A 27,247-nucleotide genomic window follows, 5' to 3' on the forward strand; every position below is an offset into this window, starting at 1 on the left:
TTTGGAAATGTCTGCGTGGAAATAAAGTGCTGAGGACATGGACAGACTTGAGTCTAATAACTGCTTGGCTGAATAGCCTGCCAAAAGCACTGAGTTTCAAATATGAATATGAAGTATTTGGGAATGACCAGATAATCTTTTCCAACTAACAGGCATTTCTTTCAAAGAGAGAGATTTACATGTCTAAGGAAGAAAAATGTTTGTAAAAACTTGAAGATTAAAATTTTTGTTAGTTACATTGAAAGTGTTCACATATTTCTATTTCGCTTCTTAGCAAAACCATGAATGCATCATCAATGAGAGTCTGCTGGCAAAGCAATTACTGAACAAATAAAATTAACAATTCATCCTGCATATCTGTACTTAGGCCTTTAATTGTAAAATTCATTGACCATTCATGGTTCAAAAATTACCCTTCAAAAAAAATGTCATCCTCAGATTCAGCTTATATTACTTGAGGCAAATGGAATTCCTCTGTCAGAGTGAATAGGCAGTTTGAGTCTCAGCACTCACCACCATACTGCACAAAACAAACAGCACCTGCTGGTTCCCATCACTAAATGCAAACAATCTGTAAACTTGGAAGTACCCAATTCATTTAAACAAAGCAGAAAACAAATTGTTTCCAAAAGGGAGTCTCATTTAAACGTAATGAAGTAAAGACAGGCAGAAAGTTAAATCTTTTAAATTATAATTGAAATAAATTTCAGACATTTACAGCATGAAGTAGTATTTTATTAGCATATATTTTTGTTTATTTCTGAATACTGGTTGACATTCAATACATTATTCATTTATAGTATATTCATTTATATTATATCATTTATAGTATATCTAGGAAATCTAAAAATCTACATTGGCAATGTGGCACTGAGAGATGGAGTCATACAGCGTTAAGGAATGCACTTTCACTCCACCGAATTTCTAATCTCAGCCATTTCTCTACAAGAACACGCTGAATACAAAATGGTCAGCTGGCAATAGGAAGAGGGAATTCTAAATGGAGTTTCATTATCGTACTGTTAACTAGCTTGATCAAGATGTAGATGCAGGCCTAGGATGATTTGCATTGCCCAGCTGGACAATGAAGGACCTTCTGTTGTAATTAAAAATAATGGGAACATACTTGGATTTAACATGTCAATCAAAATCATGCTTATTCTCTTGTTGAGATGAAAAAGGGAGAACAAAACCCTAAATCTGTTTACTGCATCATGTGCTCTAAATGTTCTGTGGCACTTCACATTGAACAAAGTCAATGCTGACCTGTAGCTAAACATCACAGCTAGTCTGCACAAATAACAAACAGATGAATGTTTTGCACTGTTGATCATGAGAGAAATGCAAGCTCCAGAATTGCCACACTCGGATTCAACTAACGAAGCATGGTGGCCTGAACATCATCTTTTAAAAAAACATAAGACTCTTACTACTGCATGATAGGCCAACCAGATTCCAAGAAAAAAATACCTAGTTTATATAACACTGTAAAGCTTATAAAATGTGCCAAGAAGCACAGTCAGAAAAAGAAAGTGAAAAGAGAACTATTAAGCAGAGTGGCCAATAGCCTGGTCAAAAAATTTAATGCCATCTTAGAGGAGGAGGAGAAGACAAGTAGAGGTGGAGAGATTTAAGTCCTAGACACCTGAAGCCATAACCACCAAGACTGGGCTGAAGAATGTGGGGATTCAGATAAAGCCAGATTTGAAGAAATCCCAAAGGGTTGCAAAGCAAGACAGGGAATACAGATCAGGAGGGAAAGGGACATGATTTGAACATGAACTGAGAATAATGATTTTAAAACAATGATTCATATAAGATGCTATTGTAGAAAGAGAGAAATTAAAATTACAGTTCAATTTAAAATTCAGACTCAGGCTTATTAGAAATTAAGCAAAATAGTTTGTGAAACAACTTTCAATCAACTATCCTATTTACAGAAGCTTGCTTTCATCTGCAGCCATCTTCCATTGTGTTAGCCATCAATCTAACCAGAGGCAAGCTTTACCCATTTCCCATTTGATTTTTCAACAGTTCCTCGATATCATCCAGGATCAAATGCTATCTTGATATCAAGAACCATCATACTCTTATCACATCTCTCATGTTTAACTTCTTTGTTCATTTTTGGATCAGGTAATGGGGTCTGGGGTTTAGCAATTCCAGCAGAAGTCCACTGTTGCATCCCATTCCGAAGAAGATCAGGCCAGCCCAGGTCGGATCTACAAGCCCAGTCCAACTGGACCCTGCTCACTTGCCTGCTGGAGCAGCAGACTTGCACCACCGATTTCCAGGTCTGGCCAGATGCCAAGAGACCTACAAGGAAACGGCAAAATCCTACTGGCCTGATGGTGAGGTTGAAAGAATGCAGTTTCAAGACCACCCTCCTCTGCATATTCCTAGCAAATGTTCAGACAATCAAAAACAAAATGGGTGAATTAAGATCTAGATTTATCTATCGAAGTGAACTGAAAGACTGTTGTGCGCTGTGATTCACAGAGACGTGGCTCATTCCTGTCATTCCTGACTGTGCCTGGCAAGCTCCAAACATCACATGGAGCGTACAGCATCCACAGAGAAGGCAAGGTGTGGGGCATGCTTCCTCATCAACACTTCCTAGTGCTCAGATGCAGTGACCCTGGCAAGCCATTGCTCCTCAGACCTAGAACACCTTACAGTAAAATGCCACCTCTACCACAAGAGTTCACCTTCGCTATTCTAACAGCAGGTTACATACTACCCCAAGCAGGTGTAAAGAATGCCCTAGGCATGATTTACACCTCCACAATCACTTTACAGATGAAATTCCCCAAAGACTTATTCATTGTGGCGGGTGACTTCAACCAAGCCAACCTCAAGAGGGTGCTGCCAAAGTACCACCAATGCATCTTTTGCCCCACCAGAGTGCCAAACATCCTGGACCACTCACTGCTACATAACCAAAGACACTTCCCGGTCCACACCCCGCCCACACATCAGAAACATCGGATCACAGCGTGGTGTTTCCTTTCCCAGCTTACAAGCAGAAGCTGAAATGACAAAACCAAGTACAATGCTGGTCCAAAGCTGTGGAAGACTGTCTCTGAGACTGCTTGGAATCAATGGACAGAAGTGTGTTCAAGTACTCAGTTCAAAACTTAGACAAGTACTCCACCACCATCACAGACATCATAAGCAAATGTGTGGAGGACCGCATACCAAAGAAGTCAATCCAAGTGTTCCCCAAATGTAAACCTTGATTAATCAGGACATCCACTCTCTAGTGAAGACCAGACATGCAGTATTCAAGTCAGGTGACCCAGTCCAATACAGGAAATCTAGATTATGACCTCCACAGAGCCATCAGGGATGTCACGAGGCAGTACTGGACCAAGTTAGAAGCCCCAAATCTATCCAGACTCCCACTGCCTAAACAACATTACAGGGTACAAAATGAAGCAGAGCACAGGTGGCACAGTGACTCGGTTTTTAGCACTGCTGCCTCACAGCGCCAGGGACCCGGGTTCGATTTCAGCCTCGGGCAACTCTGTGTGTGAAGTTTGCAACATTCCCCAAGTGTCTGTGCGGGTTTCCTCCAGGTGCTCTGGTTTCCTCCCACAGTCCAAAAATGTGCAGGTGAGGTGAATTGGCCATGCTAAATTGCCCACAGTGTTAGGTGCATTAGTCAGAGGTTTGGGTGGGTTAGTCTTCGGAGGGTCGGTGTTGATTTTTTTGGGCCAAAGGGCCTGTTTCCATACTGCAGGGAATCTAAACTAACCTAAAATCGCCCAAAAAAAATCCTCAATGCTTTCTATGCCCAGTTTGAGCAGAATGCCAGCATTGCAGTGACACCTTCCCCGACAGCACAGAGGCTCCTGTTCCTCCGGTCACAACTGCAGATGTCAGATCAGTCTTCCTGGGAGACAAGCGATGGACCTGGGCGGTGTCTCCAGCCAACATCTTCAACCTTTCCCTCCAACAAGCAAGTCCCTACCTACTTCAAGAAGACCACCATCATTCCTGTACCTATGAAAACACATGCAATGTGCCTTAATGACTACCAACCAGCGACTCAGATCTCGATAATTCTGAAGTGCCTCAAGAGGCTAGTCAGGCCCACATCAATGTCAGTGTCCCAGCCTATCTCGATCACCTCCAATTTGTCTACCGAACAGGTCCACAGAGGATGCCATATCTCTAGCTCTAAACTCATCAATGGAATATCTTGTCAACAAGAAACCTATGTCAGTCTCCTAACTCACTGACTACAGCTCTGCTTTAAGCGCCATCATCTCTTTAGACTGATCTCGAAACTCAGTGACCTTGGTCTCGGCTCTGCCCTCTGCAACTGGTTCCTCTGCTTCCTGCCCTACAGTGAAAATAGACAACTGTATTTGCCCCACTATAACCCTCAACACTGGGGCGCCAAGGATACATCCTTGGTCACCTACTGTACTCCCTGAACATAACACTACTATGTTGCCAAATTCTTAACTAATGTCATCTACAAGTTCATTGACACTACTACCGTCACAGGACAGATATCTAACAAGACAAGTCAAAGTACAGAAGGAAGGTAGAAGGTTTGATGTGGTGCAATGAGAATAATATCTCTCTCAATGTCGGCAAAACTAAAGAACTGATCATTGATTTCAGAAAGAAAGAAGGAGAACATGCCCCCCTACCCCCACATCAACATAACTGAAGTTGAGAGGGTGGAGTGTGCCAAAAACCTCAGTGACGATATCTGACAACCTGTCCTGGACTTCCCACGTAGATGCGACAGTCAAGGCACAGCAACACCTCTCCTTCCTAGGGCAGCTCAGGAAATTTGGCATGTCCATAAGGATCCTCACCAACGTCTACAGAGGCACCATCAAAAGCATATTGTCTGGCTTCATAATGGCCTGGTATGGCAACAGCTCTGCCCAGGACTGTAAAAACTACCGAAAGTTGTGTGCAAAACCCAGATCATCACAGAAGCCAACCTTCCATCGATGGACTCCATTTACATGGCTCGCTGTCGCGGAAACGCTGTCAACATCATCAAAGGTCCATCATACCCCCAGTCATGATCTCCTGCAACCTCTTCCGTCAGACAGAAGTTACAGAAGCCTGAACACATGCATCGGCAGGTTCAGGAGCAGCTTCTTTCCAGCTGTTATTAGACTGATGAATGGACTCTCTCACCTCAAATAATGCTGATCTTACTAAGACTGATCTTGCCTAACACATGCCATGTGTAATACAATCTGTATGCCTCCATCCAAGTCTTTCTACAATCTCTGATCTGTACATCCTTACTAACTATTATCTGCCTGTACTGCTCATAAACAAAGCTTTTCACTTTTACTGTGGTACACGTGACAATAAATCAATCAATTTGAGCATCAGTGAGCAGGTGTTGTATTCATCAAATCTCACTAGCAAATGAAAACTGCTGCTAGTAACATATTTATAAATTTAAATGAGTTTCAAGGAAGTAAACAAAGATCAAATAAATAAGTAATATTTGAAGATTTGCATTAAAAAAAACATGTTCCAACCCACCAAGTTGAAGGGATCTTGCAGCACACCGTGCTATTGCCCCTACCTCCAGGTCACAAGGTCCAGATTCCAGTCCTACTCACTAAGGAAGTCTACAATCATAGAGATGTACAGTACAGAAACAGGCCCATCAGTCCAATTCCTCCATGCTGACTAGATATCCTAAATTAATATAGTCCCATTTGCCAGCATTTGGCCCATACCACTCTAAACCCTTCTTATTCATGTTTCCATCCAGATGCATTTTAAATGCTGTAATTGTACAAGCCTCCATCATGTCCTCTGTTGAAAAATGTGGTGCTGGAAAATCACAGCAGGCCAGGCAACATCCGAGGAGCAGGAGAATCGACGTTTCGAACATAAGCCCTTCTTCAGGTTGACTCTCCTGCTCCTCGGATGCTGCCTGGCTGATTGTGTTTTTCCAGCACCACATTTTTCAACTCTGGTACTCCTGCATCTATAGTCCTCACTTTCTCCACCATGTCCTCTGGCAGCTTATTCCATACACACACCACCCTCTGAAGAAGTTGCCCCTTAGGTCCCTTTTAAATCTTTCCCCTCTCACTTTAAACCTTTAGCTTCTAGTTTTGGACTCCCCACCCTGGGGAAAAAACCTTGGCTATTCATGCTGTTGATGCCCCTCTTGATTAAGTGTCATAGCATGTTTGAACATAATGATTAAAATATTTAAAAATCTGAAATATTTATCTAAATCCACAATATCAAAGTTTAATTAAAATATATAAAATGATTAACCTGCATCCATACATCAGTAATTGAACTTGCAATGAAATATTCTGTAGATCAAAGGGACACAGGACAACTCAAATTGGTTTAAAAAATATAATGACATGATCAACCAAGTCAAAATGTCCAACAATACCACGAGGTGACACTACTATTTCAGAATTAATTTTGAGGTAGAGGTAGAATCAAAATTTTCTTTTCGCTTCTCAACTTTAAACTTTGAAGTCTAAATCCTTGACAAGCACATTCATGCTTCGTCAGCTGTTCAATGACAAATGACCAGGGTTCAAATTTTGGGCTTAATTTGATATTCACCATATTGTACATTATCTTTAGTGTTATGCCTCATTAGAGCAACATGCTGGAAATCAAGCTTCTCTATTCATGGAGTCATCAAAGATAAAGATTTTTAATCAGAATTCCCCAATTTACCTGTCTGTTGAACCCAGGTTGACAGAACGGACAGACAGATTTCTGTACTTAATAAGAACTATTTACCACAAACAAATCATCTCTAACAACAAATAATTATGAACAACTAGCCTATAACTCTACTAGTAAAAACTCTAAAACCCACTTATAAAACTCCCCTACTACAAACATATATAGAGACAGAAAGAAAAAGACATTATGGACAGAGAGAAAGACTGGGAAGACAATTCAGTAGTTCCTGTCAACATTGATGCTCAAGCTTCCTTTGCCAGATCCCTGTAATTTTTATGAAAGAATGTTAGGGTGAATTCTTGACACTTACAAAGGGTCTCCGACTTATTAATTACAAGACACATCAACTAATGTGGGGAAACAAACTGTCCATCTTCAGGCCAGGAATACTTCTTACTGGCGAGCAGAACACAGCTCTTTCCTTTCTAGGAGTCCATTGACTTCTCCCTCAAACATTCACACTCCCAAGCTATTCAGCTATCTGGGAGCCAATTACAGACTTGTTGATAGGCAAGAGACCTTTATCAATAACTGGTCACTAGTCCACAGACCAATTAGCTACCTGTCAGCCAAATCTCCATTCACACACACAGCTCCCATGGCTCTAACTCATCTGAGGCTAGACCCTCCTCATTTTGCACAACAGCTGCATGAACAGTTCCTAAAATTAGTGTCAGGTTTCTTGGTGTTTTTATCTCTTTCAGTCTACAATCAAGATTACAGAAAAATAAAAAGATATAATCTTTAGCTTAGTCAAGTAGTATAGAATAAACATGGAATGTGAAATCACTCTTAAAAGACTACATATTGAACAACTATGTTTACATTTTCACAAATAAAAAGAACAAAACTCTGTATCCACACTATTACTTGCCATTTCATTTTGTCCAATTCATTTTTTATTTTGGTTTAACATTAAATAACACACACATATGCATATTGCTTCAATATAAAAATAAGTTACAAAATCTTGAGTCTGACAGATCAGATCATATAAAAATTAAACGAAGTCATGATAAATTATGGGTGAAAAATCACAACATTGCCGCATGCTTATTGGGCTGCGGCACTTTAGTTGCTGTTAAGAGTAAATTGTACCAATTTTCTCACAACAGACTTTGAAAACAAGATATTTATCTACTATACGCTCCACACTTCACTATTTATTTATATTTAATAAAAGCATTTGAAGTATTACATTCTTATTTGTTTTGTGACTTACCTTTCTTGGCCCTCTTGACCTGTCTTCTAGCCAGTCAGCTACCTGATCCTCAATCTCCTCGATTGTTGAAGCTTCCTCGTGTAATGCTACATAGGCGATACCTCCAGAGGAAGGGGCTGTGTATACTGGAAACTCAGATTTTGGCTTCTTTACTTTTGGCCTTTTTTCTTCTGCAAGGTATAAAATTACTTTTCAGCTTAAAAAGATCAATAAAAAAATCTTTTTACATTTTTTAAACTGACAATCTATTAACACCTGCAAAATATACCTAAATGGCAGTGAACTAATACTATTAAGTAATTAGGTTACCTTCAGTAATTCATAAATGTAAATTAGAAATAAAAGACATCAATTATTTTAAATGCTATAATGATATCATGCAAGCTGTGCACTGCTGAAAAGGAAAGAAAGGCTTTTCTTGTCTTTAAATTTGGTCACAACAAAGAAATGGACAACTGCCAAAAAAATTCTCAGAAAGGTGCAGATATAACATCATAGCTCACTATGCCTGTGCAAAGATGCACCCAGTAGGGTAATATTTAGCTTCTGCAGATTATCTATTCACACCTCTTGTCTTCTGCTGCAACACATTGCTTTAATGAGACCCCATGTTGCATTCTCTCAATTTGCAAATTGAGTCGAATTTCCCACTACCCTACTACTCCTGTCCCCAGAGGACACTGCACAATCTCCGTTGAAAAGCAGATAGACATGCAGGCAGATTAGCAATTAGGTCATGAAAAACAGCTAGAATAAAACAGCTCCATGCCAATCTGCATGATTTGCATTTACCCTCTCAAAAAGATGTTAATGTTATCATTAACTGTGCTTCTAAACTATGATTTCCCATATTAAGAACATAGGCAACAGCTAGGAGAAACACAGCAACATCCTTTTGTTCGGTTTTGGACATTGTGGTTATGCTGAAATTTATTTTTCTACAGCAGTATGGCTGTTTGGGATTATCAGCTTTCAAGTAATCATATTTTCTTATTCTTAAGACACAAGCACTTAGCTTATTGTGGAGGTGCTGGTAACCCAAACAGTTCCGGAAATTCTCCTTCTCAGATAGAATACATTCAGAACACTGATCCTATTAATTCCAATGGTGTACAATATATTAACTGATATTAATTCAGCACAGGAACTGATGTACACTGAAGTTATTTCAAAAACAAAGCACGTTGGTCTGTATATTTGTTTCTGATAAGTGGTTGCTGACTGTTTTTCTTATTACAATGCCATTCACAACATGACACTGCTTGAAATAAATTGACTTTTAACATCGAGGTTAAACCAGAAAATAGAAATACCCAGGTAGTATCTTACAGATTCAGACAAACATTCTAACATGTTTCATACGAACAAGAAACCAATGGAGTTCCTGAGCCTACTGCACCATTTGGTAAGGTCACAGCTGAACTGATTGTAACCTTAGTTTCACTTCCCTGCCTATCCACTGTATGCTTAGATTGACTAACAGGGGAGTCAATCTAACTTTGCTTTAAAAATGTTCAAGGATTCTGCCTGCACCATTGTCTGTGGAAGAGAATTGTATACACTCTCAACCACAGAATAATAAAATCTCTTCAGCTTGGTCTTAAATGGGAAACTAGTTATTGTTAAACTGTACCTTTTAATTCTGTTAAAACCTCTCAATATATTATGTTTCAGTAAGATCACCTCTCATTTTCCTAAACTCCAAAGGATACAGGCCCCATTTGCTCAAACTTTCTTCACAAGATAAAACTTTCATCCCAGGAATCAATTCAGTGAACCATCTCTGAACTTCAAATGCAGTTATGTATTTTTCTTAAATAAAGGAGGCAAAACTATACATGGTACTTGAAATGTCATTGCATAAATGCCCTTTACAACTGCCTTCCTAATAATTATGTACCTACATCATAGTTTTGTGTGATTCATGCACCTGGTCACCAAGTTTCTCTATATTGCAGCATTTTGCAATCATTCTACTTTTAAATAATATGCTTTATTTCTTCTTTCACCTTTGTTCTAAGTGTGGATAACTTCACATTTACCCATATTACATTCGGTCTGCAAAATTTTACCTATTCATTTAGCCTATCTATATCCCTCTGCAGTACATCATGTGTTCTTCACAACATACTCTCTAACTGTCTTTGCGTTTTCTCATGTTCACTGGTCAACAGTATTCAGATCCCAACACGCTCAACCTTTAAGGATATGGTTTTCATGATGAGGGCAGAGCAGTAGATGTGATCTATATGGACTTCAGTAAGGCATTCAACAAGGTTCTCCATGGGAGAATGATTAGCAAGGTTAGATCTCATGGAATACAGGGGGAACTAGCCACTTGGATACAGAACTGGCTCAAAGGTAGAAGACAGAAGGTGGTGGTGGAGGGTTCTTTTTCAGACTGGAGGCCTGTGACCAGTGGAGTGCCACAAGGATCGGTGCTGGGTCTTCTACTTTTTGTCATTTACATATATGACTTGGATGCGAGCATAAGGGGTACAGTTAGTAAGTTTGCAGATGACACCAAAATTGGAGGTGTAGTGGATAGCGAAGAGGGTTACCTCAGATTACAACAGGATCTGGACCAGATGGGCCAATGGGCTGAGTGGTGGCAGATGGAGTTTAATTCAGATAAATGCGAGGTGCTGCATTTTGGGAAAGCAAATCTTAGCAGGACTTATACATTTAATGGAAAGGTCCTAGGAAGTGTTGCTGAACAAAGGGACATTGGAGTGCAGGTTCATAGCTCCTTGAAAGTGGAGTCGCAGGTAGATAGGATAGTGAAGAAGGCATTTGGTATGCTTTCTTTTATTGGTCAGAGTATTGAGTACAGGAGTTGGGAGGTCATGTTGCAGCTGTACAGAACATTGGTTAGGCCACTGTTGGAATATTGCATGCAATTCTGGTCTCCTTCCTATCGGAAAGATGTTGTGAAACTTGAAAGGGTTCAGAAAAGATTTACAAGGATGTTGCCAGGGTTGGACGGTTTGAGCTACAGGGAGAACAAGCTGGGGCTGTTTTCCCTTGAGCGTCGGAGGCTGAGAGGTGACCTTATTGAGGTTTACAAAATTATGAGGGGCATGGATAGACAAAGTCTTTTCCCTGGGATTGGGGAGTCCAGAACTAGAGGGCATAGATTTAGGGTGAGAGGGGAAAGATATAAAAGAGATCTAAGGGGCAATGTTTTCATGCAGAGGGTGGTACATGTATGGAATGAGATGCCAGAGGAAGTGGTGGAGGCTGGTACAATTGCAAAATTTAAGAGGCATCTGGATAGGTATATGAATAGGAAGGGTTTGGAGGGATATGGGCCAGGTGTTGACAGGTGGGACTAGATTGGGTTGGGATATCTGGTCGACATGGACAGGTTGGACTGAAGGGTCTGTTTCATTCTGTACATCTCTATGACTCTTATGTGACTTTTGAAAATGTAACATTGGACCCTTTAAAACAAAAGCTATGGTGTTTTCCACAATTTTCATTTCTTAAGTTGCTTCAATGTAACCAAACATTGTAAATGTGAAAGATAGGTGCTTAAAAATTCTCAGCATTGTTTGTTCTATTCATGTGTGTCATATAAATTGAAAGGCAATTTTATACAAGTCTAAAGTAGAGCTTGCTATTATATATAGTTTTATACCACAAGGTTGTGTCTTCCAGACACTGCAATGAGCCTAGTGAATTATTTTGCTAGTCATTCTTGGTGACAATGATTAATAGAAGAATGTCATCACTTAGCCTATAGTCTATTGTAAAATACAGTTGTGTTAGGAAGAAAAGTGAAGTATTTTATGATAGCTGATCGTTACGTATTAACTAGCCTCACTTCACTGACAAATGTACAATATTTACACAACAAAGATATTTCTTACTCTGCACAGCTTCAAACTGGGCTTGCGTTTCTGCTTCTTTTTCTTTCACTTTCATTTCTTTCCATTCCAAATAAAAATCCTTAACACTCTGTAACAAAACACAAATAACTTTTCAAAAACACAGAATCAGTGCAAAATGTTTGAGCAGTCATAATTTTAAATAATAAATATTACAGACATTACGAATGAGGGAAAAGACAACATAAGAGATACAACTTTAGAGAATCAAGTGAAAGTATTTCTCCATGTAAACAGTGGAACTCACATGATACAATGCAATTGCCCTATTTCAAAGTTAGTTGTTGATTTCCAACTAATCCAAACCTGCAAGCATTGCACACTAAGCAACATATTACTTGGACAGACAAATTGCAAAGGTGCTCCCCATATGATGACTGGTCAACAGCACAATAATAAGCAAGAGGTGAATTTGCACAAATTGTCATATAATGTAAATTTGATTTTATGAAGAGATGTGGAACACCCAGCCAAAAACAAAATTACTTAAAGGATCAAACATAAATGAGGTTACTAACATTTTTCCAGTGATAGAAGAACAAACTTAGGTAAAGAAAATATGCAATGCTTGGGGTCTGAAAGACAGGGCACCAGGGTATTTCACACACAAGTCATTGCAGTTGGCACTGTTTCATTTTGTGCATTCAGAATAAAGTCTTATATTTGACTAAAACATATTTAAAAGGTATCAGCACTTAGCTGAGCTAATCAGATTCAAGTTTTGCACTCATGTAACCCAATGTAACGTACCTCAAACAGAAACAGCAGCAATTCAACTGCAAGGTTGGCTGTGAAGCAAGCTGAAAAACCTACTGATTTTTTAGATTAGATTACTTACAGTGTGGAAACAGGCCCTTCGGCCCAACAAGTCCACACAGACCCGCCGAAGCGCAACCCACCCATACCTCACATTTACCCCCTACCTAACACTACGGGCAATTTAGCATGGCCAATTCACCTGACCCACACATCTTTGGAGTGTGGGAGGAAACCGGAGCACCCAGAGGAAACCCACGCAGACACGGGGAGAAAGTGCAAACTCCACACAGTCAGTCAGTCGCCTGAGGCGGGAATTGAACCCGGGTCTCTGGCGCTGTGAGGCACTGTGCCACCGTGCCGCCCACAAAATCAAATTTTGTACAGAACAAATTCCTACCAACACAATCAGTTGACCAGCTGATCTTTCTGGTTGAGACATAACAACAACAGGATGTGAAAAGGAGATTTTGCTGATCAATTTTCAACAGTTAGGAACTAAATTGAAAAGCTGAACCTCCAAGATAACAATCTTTGGATTATTATCTCAGCCATTGACAAACCAGCATAGTTTAAATAAAAGCATGCAGTTAAACGAGTGTCTCAAAGATTGGTATATGTGGAATGGGCTTCAGTTCACTGGCAACAGGAAAACGAAACCGTTTGGGTGGGTTAGGTTTCATTTAAAATATTTTGGGGCCAGCGTCCTGACAAAATGAACAACTAGGGCTCTGAACTATTGACAAAGACATAGAGAGTTTGCAATAGGGGAATTGTAGGCTATGACCACATTACACAGTGGCTATTTTGATAATGATACCCAGAGTAATGAAGAAACAGAGAATAGAAATATAGAGGAACATCAGTAAATAGGATTTAAGGAAGAAAAATAGTAAAAAGAAAAAGCTCTCTACTTAAAAGAACATAGTATTCAGAATAAAATAAATGAATTAAGGTCACAAATACAGGTAACTAGGCAAGATTTTATACCCTTTACAGAGACATGGTTACAAAGTGATTAAAGTGAGGAACTAAATATTTAGCAGTAAGCGTCTTCTCAAAAACACAGGCAGAAAGGAAAGAATGATCAGGTAGCATTGTTGGTATTGAATGGAAACAGCACAATAGTAAGGGATGGCTTCAGATTGGAAGATATAAGACCATAAGTCATAGGAGTGGAAGGCCATTCGGCCCATCAAGTCCACTCTGCCATTTAATCATGGCTGATGGGCATTTCAACTCTACTTATCCATACTCTCCCATAGCCCTTAATTCCCTGCGAGATTAAGAATTTATCAATCTCTGCCTTGAAGATATTTAACATCCCAGCCTTCACTGCACTCCGTGGTAATGAATTCCACAGGCCCACCACTCTATGACTGAAGGAATGTCTCATTTCCATCCCAAAATGACCCCCTCTAATTCTAAGGCTGTGCCCATGGGTCCTAGTCTCCCTGCCTAACGGAAACAAATTCCCAGCATCCACCCTTTGTAAGCCGTGCATTATCTTGTAAGTTTCTATTAGATCTCCCCTCAACCTTCTAAACCTAATAAATACAATGCCAGCGGTTTATCGTATGTTAGGCCTACCATTCCAGTGATCGTCCGTGTGAATCTCCACTGGACATGCTCCAGTGCCAGTATGTCATTCCTGAGGTGTGGGGCCCAAAATTGGACCAAAATATAAAGCTCTAGTTAAGCCCCATTCAGAATAAAGTCTCAGAAGCACATTGCTGTTTTTATATTCCAAGCCTCTTGAGATAAATGACAACATTACAGTTGCTTTTCATAGACTCAGCCTGGAAGTCAACCTTTAGAGAATCCTGGAGTAGCACTCCCAGATCCCTTTGTACTTTGGCTTTATGAATTTTCCTCACCATTTAGAAAATAGTCCATGCCTGCATTCTTTTTTCCAAGTGCAAGACCTCGCATTTGCATTTGTGGTTTGCGATAGAATCCATACGGTTGAGGGCAAGAAACAAAAAGGGAAAGACCACACTGGCACAGTAGTATTATAGGCTCCCTAATAGTTGCTATATAATGGGACAAAAAAAAAAATCAGAAGATAATGACAGTACACAAAAAGACAGAATATTAACCATGGGTGATTTTAAAATTCATTAGGATTGTGACAGTCAGATTGGCAGCAGTAGCCAGAAGGAATAAATCAGAGTGTGTTAGATATAGTTATGAGAATAATTAGTTGTGAATCTGACCAGGGATCAGGCTATTTTGGATCTGATGATATATTATGAAGCAGGTTTAATAAATAATTGCAGAGTAAAAGATTTCCCAGGAAACAGTGACCATAATATAGTAGAATTTAGCATTCAGTTTGAGAGGGAAGAACACTGGTCAGAAACAACTATATTCAACTTAAATAAGGGAAATGACAAAGGATTGATGGCAAAGCTAGCTGGTGTGGACAGGGAAAGGTGGTGAAAAGCAAAAATGGTTGACGAACAATGGTAAACATTTAAGAAAATAGTTTAAGGCTCAGAACAAAAGTAGATCCCAGTGAGGAGGAAGTATTCTAGGAAGGGGATAACTTAATAATGGTTAAACAGGGAAGTTAAGCATAGCATCAAACTGAAAAAAAAACAAGTGCAAAGATTAGTGTAAAGACAGAGGATTGGGGACATTTAAAAAGTCAAAAGACAACCAAAACAATAACAAAAAAGGGAGACGATAAACTTTAAGGATAAACTTGCAAGTAACGTCAACATGGACAGCAAGAGCTTCTTTAAATTTGTAAGAAAAAGGAGCCAAAGTGAACATAAGCTCCTTAGACAAGGAGGCTAGGGCAATAATGAGGAGTTGAATAAATACCTTACTAGAGTGTTCATAATGGAAAACACTAATAACACTTCAAAACAGCAGAGGTTGAACAGTTTAGGATTCTACTCACTTGAGCTTAGAAAGATGAGAGGTAATTTTATTGAAACATATGGAATTCTTAAGGAACTTGACAGGATAAATTCTGAGAGGAAGACTCTTCCATGAGGGGAAACAAAGAGCAGAGGGCATAGTCTAAGACTAAAATGGATGCCAATTTAAGATTGAGAGGAGGAGGAATTTCTTCTCTTATTTGAAACTTCTTGCCACAGAGAGTTGTGGTGGCAGAGTGCTTGTGTTTATTTAAGTTTATGATAGATTCTTCATCAGTAGGGGAAATCAAGGGTTACAGAGAAAAAGGCAGGAAAATGGATATGAGGAGTGTCAGATAAGCCACGATCCTATTGAGTAGGGGTGTAGGCTTGAAGTGTCAAACAGCCCACTCCTGTCCCTATTTCACATGATCTAAAATTACAAAGTGGCAAAAGGAGATAAAACAAATACAATAACTTTCATAAGAGAAAAAGTTCTAAGAAAAATAATAAGACTAAAGATCAATAAGTCCCCTGGACCAGATGGGATGCATACTAGGCTATTAAAACAAGTAGCTATATAATCTATGGATGATGCACTGGTGGCTATCAGCCCTGGATCCTTAGATTCTGGAAAGCTGCCAAAATAACAACTTTATTTATAAAGTGAAGATGACAAAACAGAGGTAATGAGAGTCCAGTTAGTTTAATGTCTGTTACCAGAAAATGTTAGAAGGTCTATTAAAAATGGTGTAAAACCAAATCATTTAGAAATACATAATCTGATCAAGCAAAGTCAGCATGGCTTTGTGTAAGGAAAATCATACCTGACAGATTTCCTAGAATTCTCTGAGCAGGCAACAAGCATAATACATCAAGGTGAAGTGGCCCATAACAAAATATTTGGCTCTTAAATAGCCTAGAAGCCGAACCAGAGGACACAGTTTAAAAATAAGTGATAGGCCACTTAGAACAGAGTTGAGGAGAAACTTCTTCACCCAGAGTGGTGAGTGTATGGAATGCTCTGCCCCAGAAGGCTGTGGAGGCCAAATCTCTGGATAATTTCAAGAAAGAGTTGGATAGAGCTCTTAAGGATAGTGGAACCAAGGGTTATGGGGATAAAGCAGGAACAGGATACTGATTGAAGATGATCAGCCATGATCATAACGAATGTCAGTGCTGGCTCAAAGGGCAGAATGGCCTACGTATTGTCTATTGTCTATGCCACTTTGTTTCAGTACAACAGAATTGGCTTTATCAACCATACCCACATCCCACAAAAGAACAAAGGGAAATAAGCAAGTGATGACTATTCACAGCCAGAAAGTAATTTAGAACTTCTTAAAGAAATCTGGTTTGCACAATTAAATTTTGAATTGCACATTGGTTCAAAGTGGGTAGTGATGTCTTAATTTATGTTTAAGAGCAGATATGCTCCTTATTCCAAAATGAAATTACAAACAGCTATTAGTAAAAACTGAATTATGCATAAACATGAAGAATCAGAGATATCCAGACTGCAGAACCTGAGCAATCGAACCCAACAGTGAAGATTGTAATGAACAGCTTTAACTGGATTCCTCAAGGCAGGCACCACACAAATTTCAGATTACCTTTCTTATTCAAATAATTTCTGCATAAAGTAAAACATGTGCATGACTAGATAGAGTCTTAGATTCATACAGCATGGAAACAGACCATTTGGTCCAATCAGTCCATGCCAAACACAATCCCAAATCAAACTAGTCTAGTCTGCCTGTGTTTGACCCATATCCCTCCAAACATTTCCTGTTCATGTACTTAACCAAATGACTTTTAAACATTGTAACTATACCCACATCCACCAGGTCATCTGGAAGTTCATTCCACACACGAACCAGTCTGCTTTTTAAAAGAAAGCAATGTCATTTTTAAATCTTTCGCGTCTCACCTTAAAAATAAGCCCTCAAGTCTTGAATACCCTCACCTTCGAGAAAAGACACCTGCCATTCACCTTATCTATACCCCTAATGATTTGATACACGTCTATAATATCACCCCTTAATCTGCTGCGTTCCACTGAAAAAAGGTCTGAGCCTATCTAGCATCTCCTTACAATTCAGACCCTCCATTCCCGGCAACATCCTGGTATATCCCTTCTGAACAGTCTGCAGCTTAATAATATCCTTATTACAAGAGGAAGGCCAGAACTGAATACAGTACTCCAGAACAGGCCTCACTAACACCCTGTACAACCTCAACATAACATCCCAATTCCTATACTCAAAGGTCTGAGCACTGAAGGCAAACATGCGAAATGCATTCTTAACCACCCTATTAATAAGTGATGCAAACTTCAAAGAATTATGTACCTGAATCCCTCAGTCTCTCTGTTCTACAACTCTATCCAAGACCCTGCTTTTAATTGTATAAGTCCTGCCCTTGTTTGTTTTACCACAATGCAATACCTCACCTTTATCAAACTTAAATTCCACCTGCCAATCTTTAGCCCATTCGCCAAGATCTCTGTAATCGTTTTCACTGCCCACTATATTACCAATCTTGGTGTCATCTGTAAACTTCCTAACCTCTCTGTATTTCTAACCAAACTGTTTGCATAAACGACAAACAAAAGTGGATCCAGCACCGATTTGTGTGGAACAAGACTGGTCACAGGCCTCCAGCCTGAAAAACAATCCTCCACTGTCCCTCTGTATCCAATTGGCAAGTTTGCCCTGAATCCCATGTGATCTAACTTTACTTAAAAAGTTTACTGTGCAGAACCTTGTCAAAAACTTTACTAAGTCTCTACAAATCAACAATGTCTATCACTCTGCTCTCAATCTTCTTGGTTACAAACTCAAAAAATGCAATTAAGTTTGTGAGACACTATTTTCCTCACACAAAATCATGCTGACTACCCTTAAATCATTCCTTACCTCTCCAAATGCACATAAATCCTATCTTTCAGAATCATTTCCAACAATTTACCCACCACCAAAATCAGATGCACAGATCCAGGCTTCTCCTTACATCCTGTTTTAAACAAAGGCACAACATTTCCCAGTCATTTGGCATCTCACCTATATTTAGAGATATTTCTACAAGAGGCTATGTAACTTCCTCCCTAACTTCCCAGAGAGTCATAGGCTACAGTAGATCAGGTCCCAGAGACTTAGCCATCTTTATGTTTTCGAAGGCCTCCAGCACTTCCTCTTTTGTAATGTGAATTGTTTTCAAACCATCAATACTTATTTCGCTGATGCAAAATATTCATTTCATATGTCTCCCTTCTCCTGAGATTCAATACAAAAAGAACATCTTTGATCTTTAAGGATCCCTCCGCGCTCTAGTTGTTCTCTTGCTCTCAGTATATTTGTAGAATCCCTTCAGAATATCCTTAACCTTATTTGCCAAGACTATTGCAATCCTTTCTTTGTCTTTCTGATCTCCCTGAAAACGTGTTGCTGGTTAAAGCACAGCAGGTTAGGCAACATCCAAGGAACAGGAAATTCGACGTTTCAGGCCAGAGCCCTTCATCAGGAATGAGGAGAGTGTGCCAGGCAGGCTAAGATAAAAGGTAGGGAGGAGGGACTTGGGGGAGGGGCGATGGAGATGTGATAGGTGGAAGGAGGTCAAGGTGAGGGTGATAGGTCGGAGTGGGGTGGGGGCGGAGAGGTCAGGAAGAAGATTGCAGGTTAGGAGGGCGGTGCTGAGTTGAGGGAACCGACTGAGACACGGTAGGGGGAGGGGAAAGGAGGAAACTGGAGAAATCTGAGTTCATCCCTTGTGGTTGGAGGGTTCCCAGGCGGAAGATGAGGCGCTCTTCCTTCAACCAACAAAATTTGGAAAAACTACATTCCAACCAACAAAATTTGGAAAAACTACATTCCAACCAACAAAATTTGGAATCCGGACTACATTCCAACCAACAAAATTTGGACCCAACCAGGACAACCTGTACCTACAAACCTACTACTTTCTGATCTCCCTCTTAAGATTACCCCTACACTCTTAATACTGTTAAAGAGATTCATTTAAACTCAGTTGTCTACATCTAATAATATTTTGATTTTTTTTTGACTAGAACCATTATATCTTCATTCATCCACTATTCTCTAACCCTACCAGCCCTATCTTTCACTAACAGGAACATAATGACTCTGAATTCTCGTTATCACAATTTTGAAAGCCTCACTTGTCAGTCATTTCCTTTACCTGCAAACAGTCTACTTCAAATCAACTTTTTAAAGTTTTGTCTCATACCATTAAAATTTGCCTCACTCCAATTAAAAACTTTAATTTTTATGGAAGGCTTATCCTTTTCTATAAATATTTTAAAACAAACAGAATTATGATGACTACACATAAAGTGTTCCCCTATCACGTCAGCCACTTGTCCTCTCTTATTATTCAAGAAAAGACCCTTCTCTAGCAGGAACATTTACATATTCAGGATGCAAGTTTGCTGGCTGAGCTGGCAGGTTTGTTTTCAAACGTTTCATCACCATGTCAGGTAACATCATCAGGGAGCCTCCGGTGAAGCACTGGTGTTCGGTCCTGCTTTCTATTTGTGTGTCTTGGTCTGTTAAGGTGGGAAATATCATTTCTGGCTCTTTTTCTCTAAGGTTGGTGTGTTTATTGATGGAGTTCCAGTTTGAATGCCAGGCCTCTAGGTGTTCCTGTGCGTGTCTTGGTTTAACCTGTCCTAGGATAGATGTCTCAGTCGAAGTGGTGTTCTTCGTCTGTAAGTAAGGATATTAGTGATAGTGGGTCATGTCTGTTGGTGGCTAGTTGGTGTTTGTGTATACTGGTGGCTAATTTTCTGTCCAGTGTAGTGTCTGCTACAGTCCTTGCAGAGTATTTTGTAAATGACATTCATTTTGTTGGTTATTGGTATAGGGTCCTTTAGGTTCATCAATGGCTGTTTCACTGTGTTGGTAGGTTTGTGGGCTACCATAACGCCATGGGGTCGGAGTAGTCTGGTAGTCATCTCCGAGATGTCTTTGATGAATGTAGTGTGGCTAGAGTCTCTGGGCATGTTGTGCCTACTTGTTTGGGTTTGCTGTTTAAGAATTGGCAGACTGTGTTTATCGGGAACCTGTTGTTCCCGATAAGTACTTTTCTTCTGCCGCTCATAATTCCTGGGTGCTGCAGTGTTTTGTGGCCTGTTTAAATAACGTCCTGATGCCGCTCCATTTGTGGGTGTTGGAATGATTGCTTCTGTAATAAGTATCTGATCTGTATTCGTTGCTTTCCTGTAGACGCTAGTCTGCAGTTCTCCATTAACTGTTCATTCCACTGTAACATCTAGGAAGAGGAGTCTGTTGTTGTTCTCCTCCTGTTTTGCGAAAAATTATGCCAGTAAGAATGTTGTTGATGAAGTTGTAGGTTAACACTAATTTGTTCCATTTTGTGATGACAAAAGTGTCATCCACATAGCGGACCCAAAGTTTGGGTTGGATCATGGGGAGAGCTGTTCATTCAAATCTCTGCATTACTGCTTCTGCTAGGACCCCTGACATTGGTGATCCCGTGGGTGTTCTGTTGATTTATTTGTAGGTCCTTTCCTTGAATTTCAAGTGGGTAGCGAGGCACATGTCTACTAGCTTGAGGATGTTGTCCTTGCTGATGAAGTTGGTGCTATCTGGTGCTTGTGTCTTTGGTTTGTCTCATAGCTCGGTCAGTGTCTCTTTCACTAGGCTGATGTTAATTGATGTGAATAGGGCTGCTATGTTAAAAGAGACCATTATTCTACCCTCTTCTATATTGGTATATTTGATGATGTTCATGAATTCTTGGGTAGAGTGGATAGAGTGGCATGAGTCTTCTATTAAGTATTTCAGTTTCTGGTGAAGTTCCTTTGCTAGTTTGTATGTCGGTGTTCCAGGGAATGAGACTATGGGTCTGAGGGAGCCTCTTAGGTAATCCATAGAAGTGAGGCGTGTTGGAACCATGAGGTTTCCATTTCTTGCAGATCTATCAGGTTAATCTTGGCTGATTTATGAAGCTTCTTCAATGCAGGTGTGATACAGTTTTCAAATACAATTGGGAAATTTTGCAGCAAAAACCTTTGTACACCAACACGACAGACCATGAATGGACAAGCACACTAGAATGAGCCATCAGCATCAAACAACAGCAGACCAAAAAAAAACAAAAAGCTATCCCTATAAGAAAAGCTGGACAAGCCCACATAAAAGAACACCTGAGACAATTCAGATGCTTGGATTAAGGACCTATCCGACCGACCCCTAACAGACACAGAAAAAGCCATCCTAATAAGTGGGATGAACTACAACTACAGGGATGTGGACAAAAAGGACTTCTTAGCGGCATTAGAATCAACCCTGAAATGCAATATAGTTTCACAGAAGAAATCAAGCAGACCATCAGACAGACAGTTGCACCAACATTAAGCATGAAGAAGGAAGGGAACACCCTCAACACACAGGGATGGAAAGTCTAGAAGGACTCAGAAAAGACAGAAACATTGTAATCCTACCTGCAAGCAAAAGGGTGTCATCCCAAACATTACACAGTACATTGAAAAGACGAACTCATTACCCACAGATACCGACTTACCAACAAGTTGTGACAGACCCAACTCCTCAGTGAGAAATAGGGTTTAGATTAGAGTGGTGCTGGAAAAGCACAGCAGGTCAGGCAGCATCCGTGTAGCAGAAAAATCGATTTTTCGGGCAAAAGCCCTTCATCAGGAATAGAGGAAAACTGTATCATAGAACGTAGAAAAATACAGCGTAGTACAGGCCCTTTGGCCCTCGATGTTGCGCCAATCCAAGCCCACCTAATCTACACTAGTCCACTTTCCTCCATATGCCTATCCAATGCCCGTTTAAATGCCCATAAAGAGGGAGAGTCCACCACTGTTACTTGCAGGGCATTCCATGAACTCACGACTCGTTGAGTAAAGAATCTACCCCTAACATCTGTTCTATACGGACCACCCCTTAATTTAAACCTATGCCCCCTCGTAATATCCGATTCCAAACGTGGAAAAAGGTTTTCATGGTCAACCCTATCTAAACCCCTAATCATCTTCTACACCTCTATCAAGTCACCCCTAAACCTTCTTTTCTCCAATGAAAACAGCCCCAAGTGCCTCAGCCTTTCCGCATAAGATCTTCCTACCAAACCAGGCAACATCCTGGTAAACCTCCTTTGCACCCGTTCCAGTGCCTCCACATCCCTCCTATAGTATGGCGACCAAAACTGCACACAACACTCCAGATGAGGCCGCACCAGAGTCTTATACAACTGCAACATAACCTCAGGACTCTGGAACTCAATTCCTCTACCAATAAAAGCCAGTACGCCATATGCCTTCTTCACAGCACTATTTACCTGGGTGGCAACTTTCAGAGATCTGTGTACATGGACACCAAAGATCCCTCTGCTCATCCACACTACCAAGTATCCGACCATTAGCCCAGTACTCCATCTTCTTGTTACTCTTACCAAAGTGAATCACTTCACACTTAGCTACATTGAACTCCATTTGCCACCTTTCTGCCTAGCTCTGCAGATTATCTATATCCCGCTGTAACCTGCCACATCCTTCCTCACTGTCAACAACGCCACCGACTTTCGTATCATCCGCAAACTTGCTCACCCCTCCTCCAGGTCATTTATAAAAATGACAAACAGCAATGGTCCCAAAACAGATCCTTGCAGAACCATGTATCACAGCTACATTGAAGAAGCTTTATATATCAGGCAAAATTAACAAGACCGATCCCCAAAATGTGAAACCTAATGGATCCAACTCAATCCATTTCTATGGATTACCAAAGGTACACAAACCAAGCCCCCCCCCCCCCAAGACCTACAGTCTCACTCCCTGGCACACCGACATACAGACTAGCAAAGAAACTCCACCAAAAACTGAAATACCTAGTAGAAGACTCTTGTCACTCCATCCACTCCACCAGAAAGTTCCTGAATTTCAACAAAGATTCCAAAATAGAAGAGAATGAAATAATAGTCTCCTTTGATGTAACGGCCCTATTCACATCAATTAACACTAGCCTGGGCAAAGAGAAATTGACTGCACCGAGACAAACCGAGGATACAAACGCCAGATAGCACCACCTTCATCAGCAAGGACAACATCCTCAAGCTAGTAGACCTGTGCCTCACTACCCACTTGAAATTCAAGGAAAAGACCTACAAATAAATCAACAGAACACCCACGGGATCACCAATATCAGGCGTCACAAAGCTGGTTTCTTCTTTCTAAAAGCTGTTCCTTTTCTTGAGGATACCATGTCCTTGGCTTTCTTCAGAGGGGTAATAAACTAGTCTTGGTTCCGATTAGTCTGGTTTGGTAGAGACATTAAAGGGTATTGAGAAGTTTTTATGTTCATATGTAAACAGATGAGATTTCAGGGCTAAGTGGTCATGTGTTAGAAGTGACCTGTATAATGAAAGGACAGTGTTCAGCTCTCTAGCTGAGCAGTTTACTTCAGTCCAGAACTGGTTGGGAATTCAACGGTGAGCTGTGTGGATACAAGCTTTCTTTCTTTCAGTACTTCAACTTCAACCTGTAAGCATGTGTTCCATTTATACTGGGTTTTAAAGGGAGTTTGCTCATTGGGATTGTTGTGTACATTCGGAAGCATAATTAAGTATAGTTTGGACAGACTGCGTTCTGTACGGGTTCTTTATTCTGTTCTCTGTGTTTCATTGTGTAAATTTGTGAATAAATTTTTGACTGTTTTAACACCTAGTAGTCAACCTAGCTAACTTATTCCGGGTAATTTTAACTGTACACTTACTGAAACAAATTGCAAAGTTATGGTCTGGGGCTGCCTGCTTAAGAATGTTTTGAGTGATCTGGCCTAGTTCATAGTACAGGGTTCCTAGCAGAAGCAGTAATGCAGAGACTTGAACAAACAGCTCTCGCCACGATCCAACCCAAACTTTGGGTCTGCTACATGGATGACACCTTTGTCATCACAAAACAGAACAAATTAGAATAAACTTACAACTTCATCAACAACATCCTTACTGGCATAAATTTCACAAAACAGGAGGAGAACAACAAGATTCCCCTTCACACAAAACAGGAGGAGAATAGATTCCCCTTCCTAGGTGTCACAGTGGAATGAACAGTTAATGGAGAACTGCAGACTAGCGTCTACAGGAAAGCAACGAACACAGATCAGATACTTATTACAGAAGCAATCATTCCAACACTCACAAATGGAGCGGCATCAGGACATTATTTAAACAGGCCACAAAGCACTGCAGCACCCAGGAATTATGAGCGGCAGAAGAAAAGTACTTATGCAGTATATTCAGGAACAACAGGTTCCCGATAAACACAGTCTGCCAATTCTTAAACAACAAACCCAAACAAATAGGCACAACATGCCCAGAGACTCTAGCCACACTACCATTCATCAAAGACATCTCAGAGATGACTACCAGACTACTCCGACCCCTTGGCATCATGGTAGCCTACATACTTACCAACACAGTGAAGCAGCCACTGATGAACTTAAAAGGACTCTATACCAATAACCAACAAAATGAATGTCATTTACAAAATACCCTGCAAGGACTTGTAACAAACATACACTGGACAGACAGGCAGAATATATGAACACCAACTAGCTACCAAAAGACATGACCCACTATCACTAATATCCTTACCTACAGACAAAGAAGAACACCACTTCAATTGGGACAACACATCCATCCTAGGACAGGAACACCAAGGAGGCCTGGATTCAAACCTAAACTCCATCAATAAACACACCAGTTTGGACTCCATTTACCAACCTCTGAGAAAACAAACTGGAAATGATATCTGCCACCTTAATAGACCAAGACACAAATAGAAAGCAGGACAGAACACCAGCGCCTCCCCGGATGCTCACCATACCTAGCATGGTGATGAAACGTTTGAAAACAAACCTTCCAGCTCAGTGAGAAAACTTACAATTTGGACCTCAACTTGTGCTATAAATCTTGAAACTTGCAAACATTTACATATTGATCAAGAAAATTTTCTTGAACACATTTGACAAATTGTTTACCACCTAAACCTATGGTGGTCCCAGTCAATTTTTGAAAAATTAAAATCACCCTATTACAACCTTATTATTCTTCCATATATCTGAAATTTCTCTACATATTTATTCCTCAATTTGTCTGACTAGATGAGGTTCATCATTCCACCATAGTTAAGGAAACGTGTTCAACCCACTACGCAAAGACCATTGTCATTGTCAGACTGGAGGAGATAACCAGACGCACTTTTTGCTGGCAGGGCTGGACTCCAAAATTGAGGAAAATCTACCTCCATTAGCAATATTACAACCATGGGAATAGCCAGGAAAGGCCATAGTAAAGAATCTATATTGACTATGCCAGACTTTCTGAAAGATGCATGTTTTTCATTGTGGTTGACCCACGTACTAAATGACATCTTCGATGAAAACCATTGAAAGATTGAGAACACCCTTAGTCAAGTTTGGTTATTCTGAACAATTTGTTTGTGATAAATAGTCCACAGTGTATATTTGAGAGTTTACAGATTATTTAAAGCAGAAACGAATTGAACAAATGTTATCAGCTCCTTATCACCCACCACAAATGGTTTGGTAGGATGGTTTATTCAGACGATGAAACATTCTTTAAAGGGAACTCAAGAACAAACATCACTTTCCAAGGACTGAGATGACATTCAGGAAAAGACAACATCAATTAATGTCCGGAGTACACTTAAACCACCAGAGGTTTAAACCAATGAGAAAAATAAACAGATGCCAGAGGGGTGCTGATATCACACAGATTGAAATGTCTTATCAACTGACTATTATAAACAATGAAAATGGTTTTAATGCAGGAACCTCTGATAAAAGGGGGGAAAGAACATGGACTGTCACTACAAGAGTCCAATCACAAGATGTCAAGGTCATGCCATCGACCATTTTAAGTAGAAAATAGCTTAGTCTAACCCTGTAGAGTAAACATCTCCATAACAAAGCTCCTTTTGTTTAATGTTTTTGCTTCCCGTTCCTTCTTGGAACATAACACTGTGAGTCTGGAGTCAAATGTGGACCAAATTATGCAAGGTGACAGATTTCTTTCCTTCGTGAACATTAGTGACCTAGATGGGTTATTATGACAATGGTTTTATGTAGGTTTCTTAGTCAACCACGTAAATTTCTGATAGCCTAAGATGGAAATCTTAGATAGGTTAAAAATGATTCAAAGTAATACCCAGAAATTGACCCTTCCCCCAGAACACAAAAGAAAGAATTTTATGAGGTGACGACAATCATTATCAGAAAAACATGAAGTACAGAAGACCTACCTAATTTTAGGCCTAAATAGCCAGGAATAAAAAAAAAACAGGGTTGTGCTGTTTCAATACTTCTCTAGCAAGTAGTATAATTACAGATGAGAAAGGCATAAAACTCATCTTAGTTCGTCCATTTAAAAGATTCTATGGTCCTCCTTATTGGAGCGTCCAATTAAAATAACTTCTAGGGTTGTCCTGGAAGTATTGATCACATGTATTATTAATTGTGCATGAGGAATAATATCCTGAATGTACCTTTCATCAGTTTGCTTTAGCTAGAAAGAAAAACACAGATTCAATGTTTGTATATAACCATCCCGTATACCTTTACAAGATCACCTATCAAAAGTGTCCTTATAAAACTGAAAACCCCATCCCTTTTTATCCTCAAAGTTTAAACCTCTGACAGGAAGCTTCAGATTCCTGAAGAAGGGCTCATGACCGAAACGTCGATTCTCCTGCTCTTTGGATGCTGCCTGAC

General features: G+C 40.0%; 1 protein-coding gene across 1 annotated transcript in view; it reads right to left on the reverse strand.

Moving 5' to 3' along the window:
- Positions 1-27,247, reverse strand: part of dnajc1 (DnaJ (Hsp40) homolog, subfamily C, member 1) — a 245,310-nt gene that overhangs the window by 85,494 nt on the left and 132,569 nt on the right. The window contains exons 7-8 of the mRNA XM_060824995.1: positions 11,812-11,899; positions 7,940-8,109 (exon numbers count right to left, since the gene is read on the reverse strand). Coding sequence (XP_060680978.1) covers positions 7,940-8,109; positions 11,812-11,899 — 258 coding nt within the window. The remainder of the gene's footprint in view (positions 1-7,939; positions 8,110-11,811; positions 11,900-27,247) is intronic.

This window comes from Hemiscyllium ocellatum, chromosome 5 (assembly GCF_020745735.1).
Source record: "Hemiscyllium ocellatum isolate sHemOce1 chromosome 5, sHemOce1.pat.X.cur, whole genome shotgun sequence".
Lineage (NCBI taxonomy): Eukaryota > Metazoa > Chordata > Chondrichthyes > Orectolobiformes > Hemiscylliidae > Hemiscyllium > Hemiscyllium ocellatum.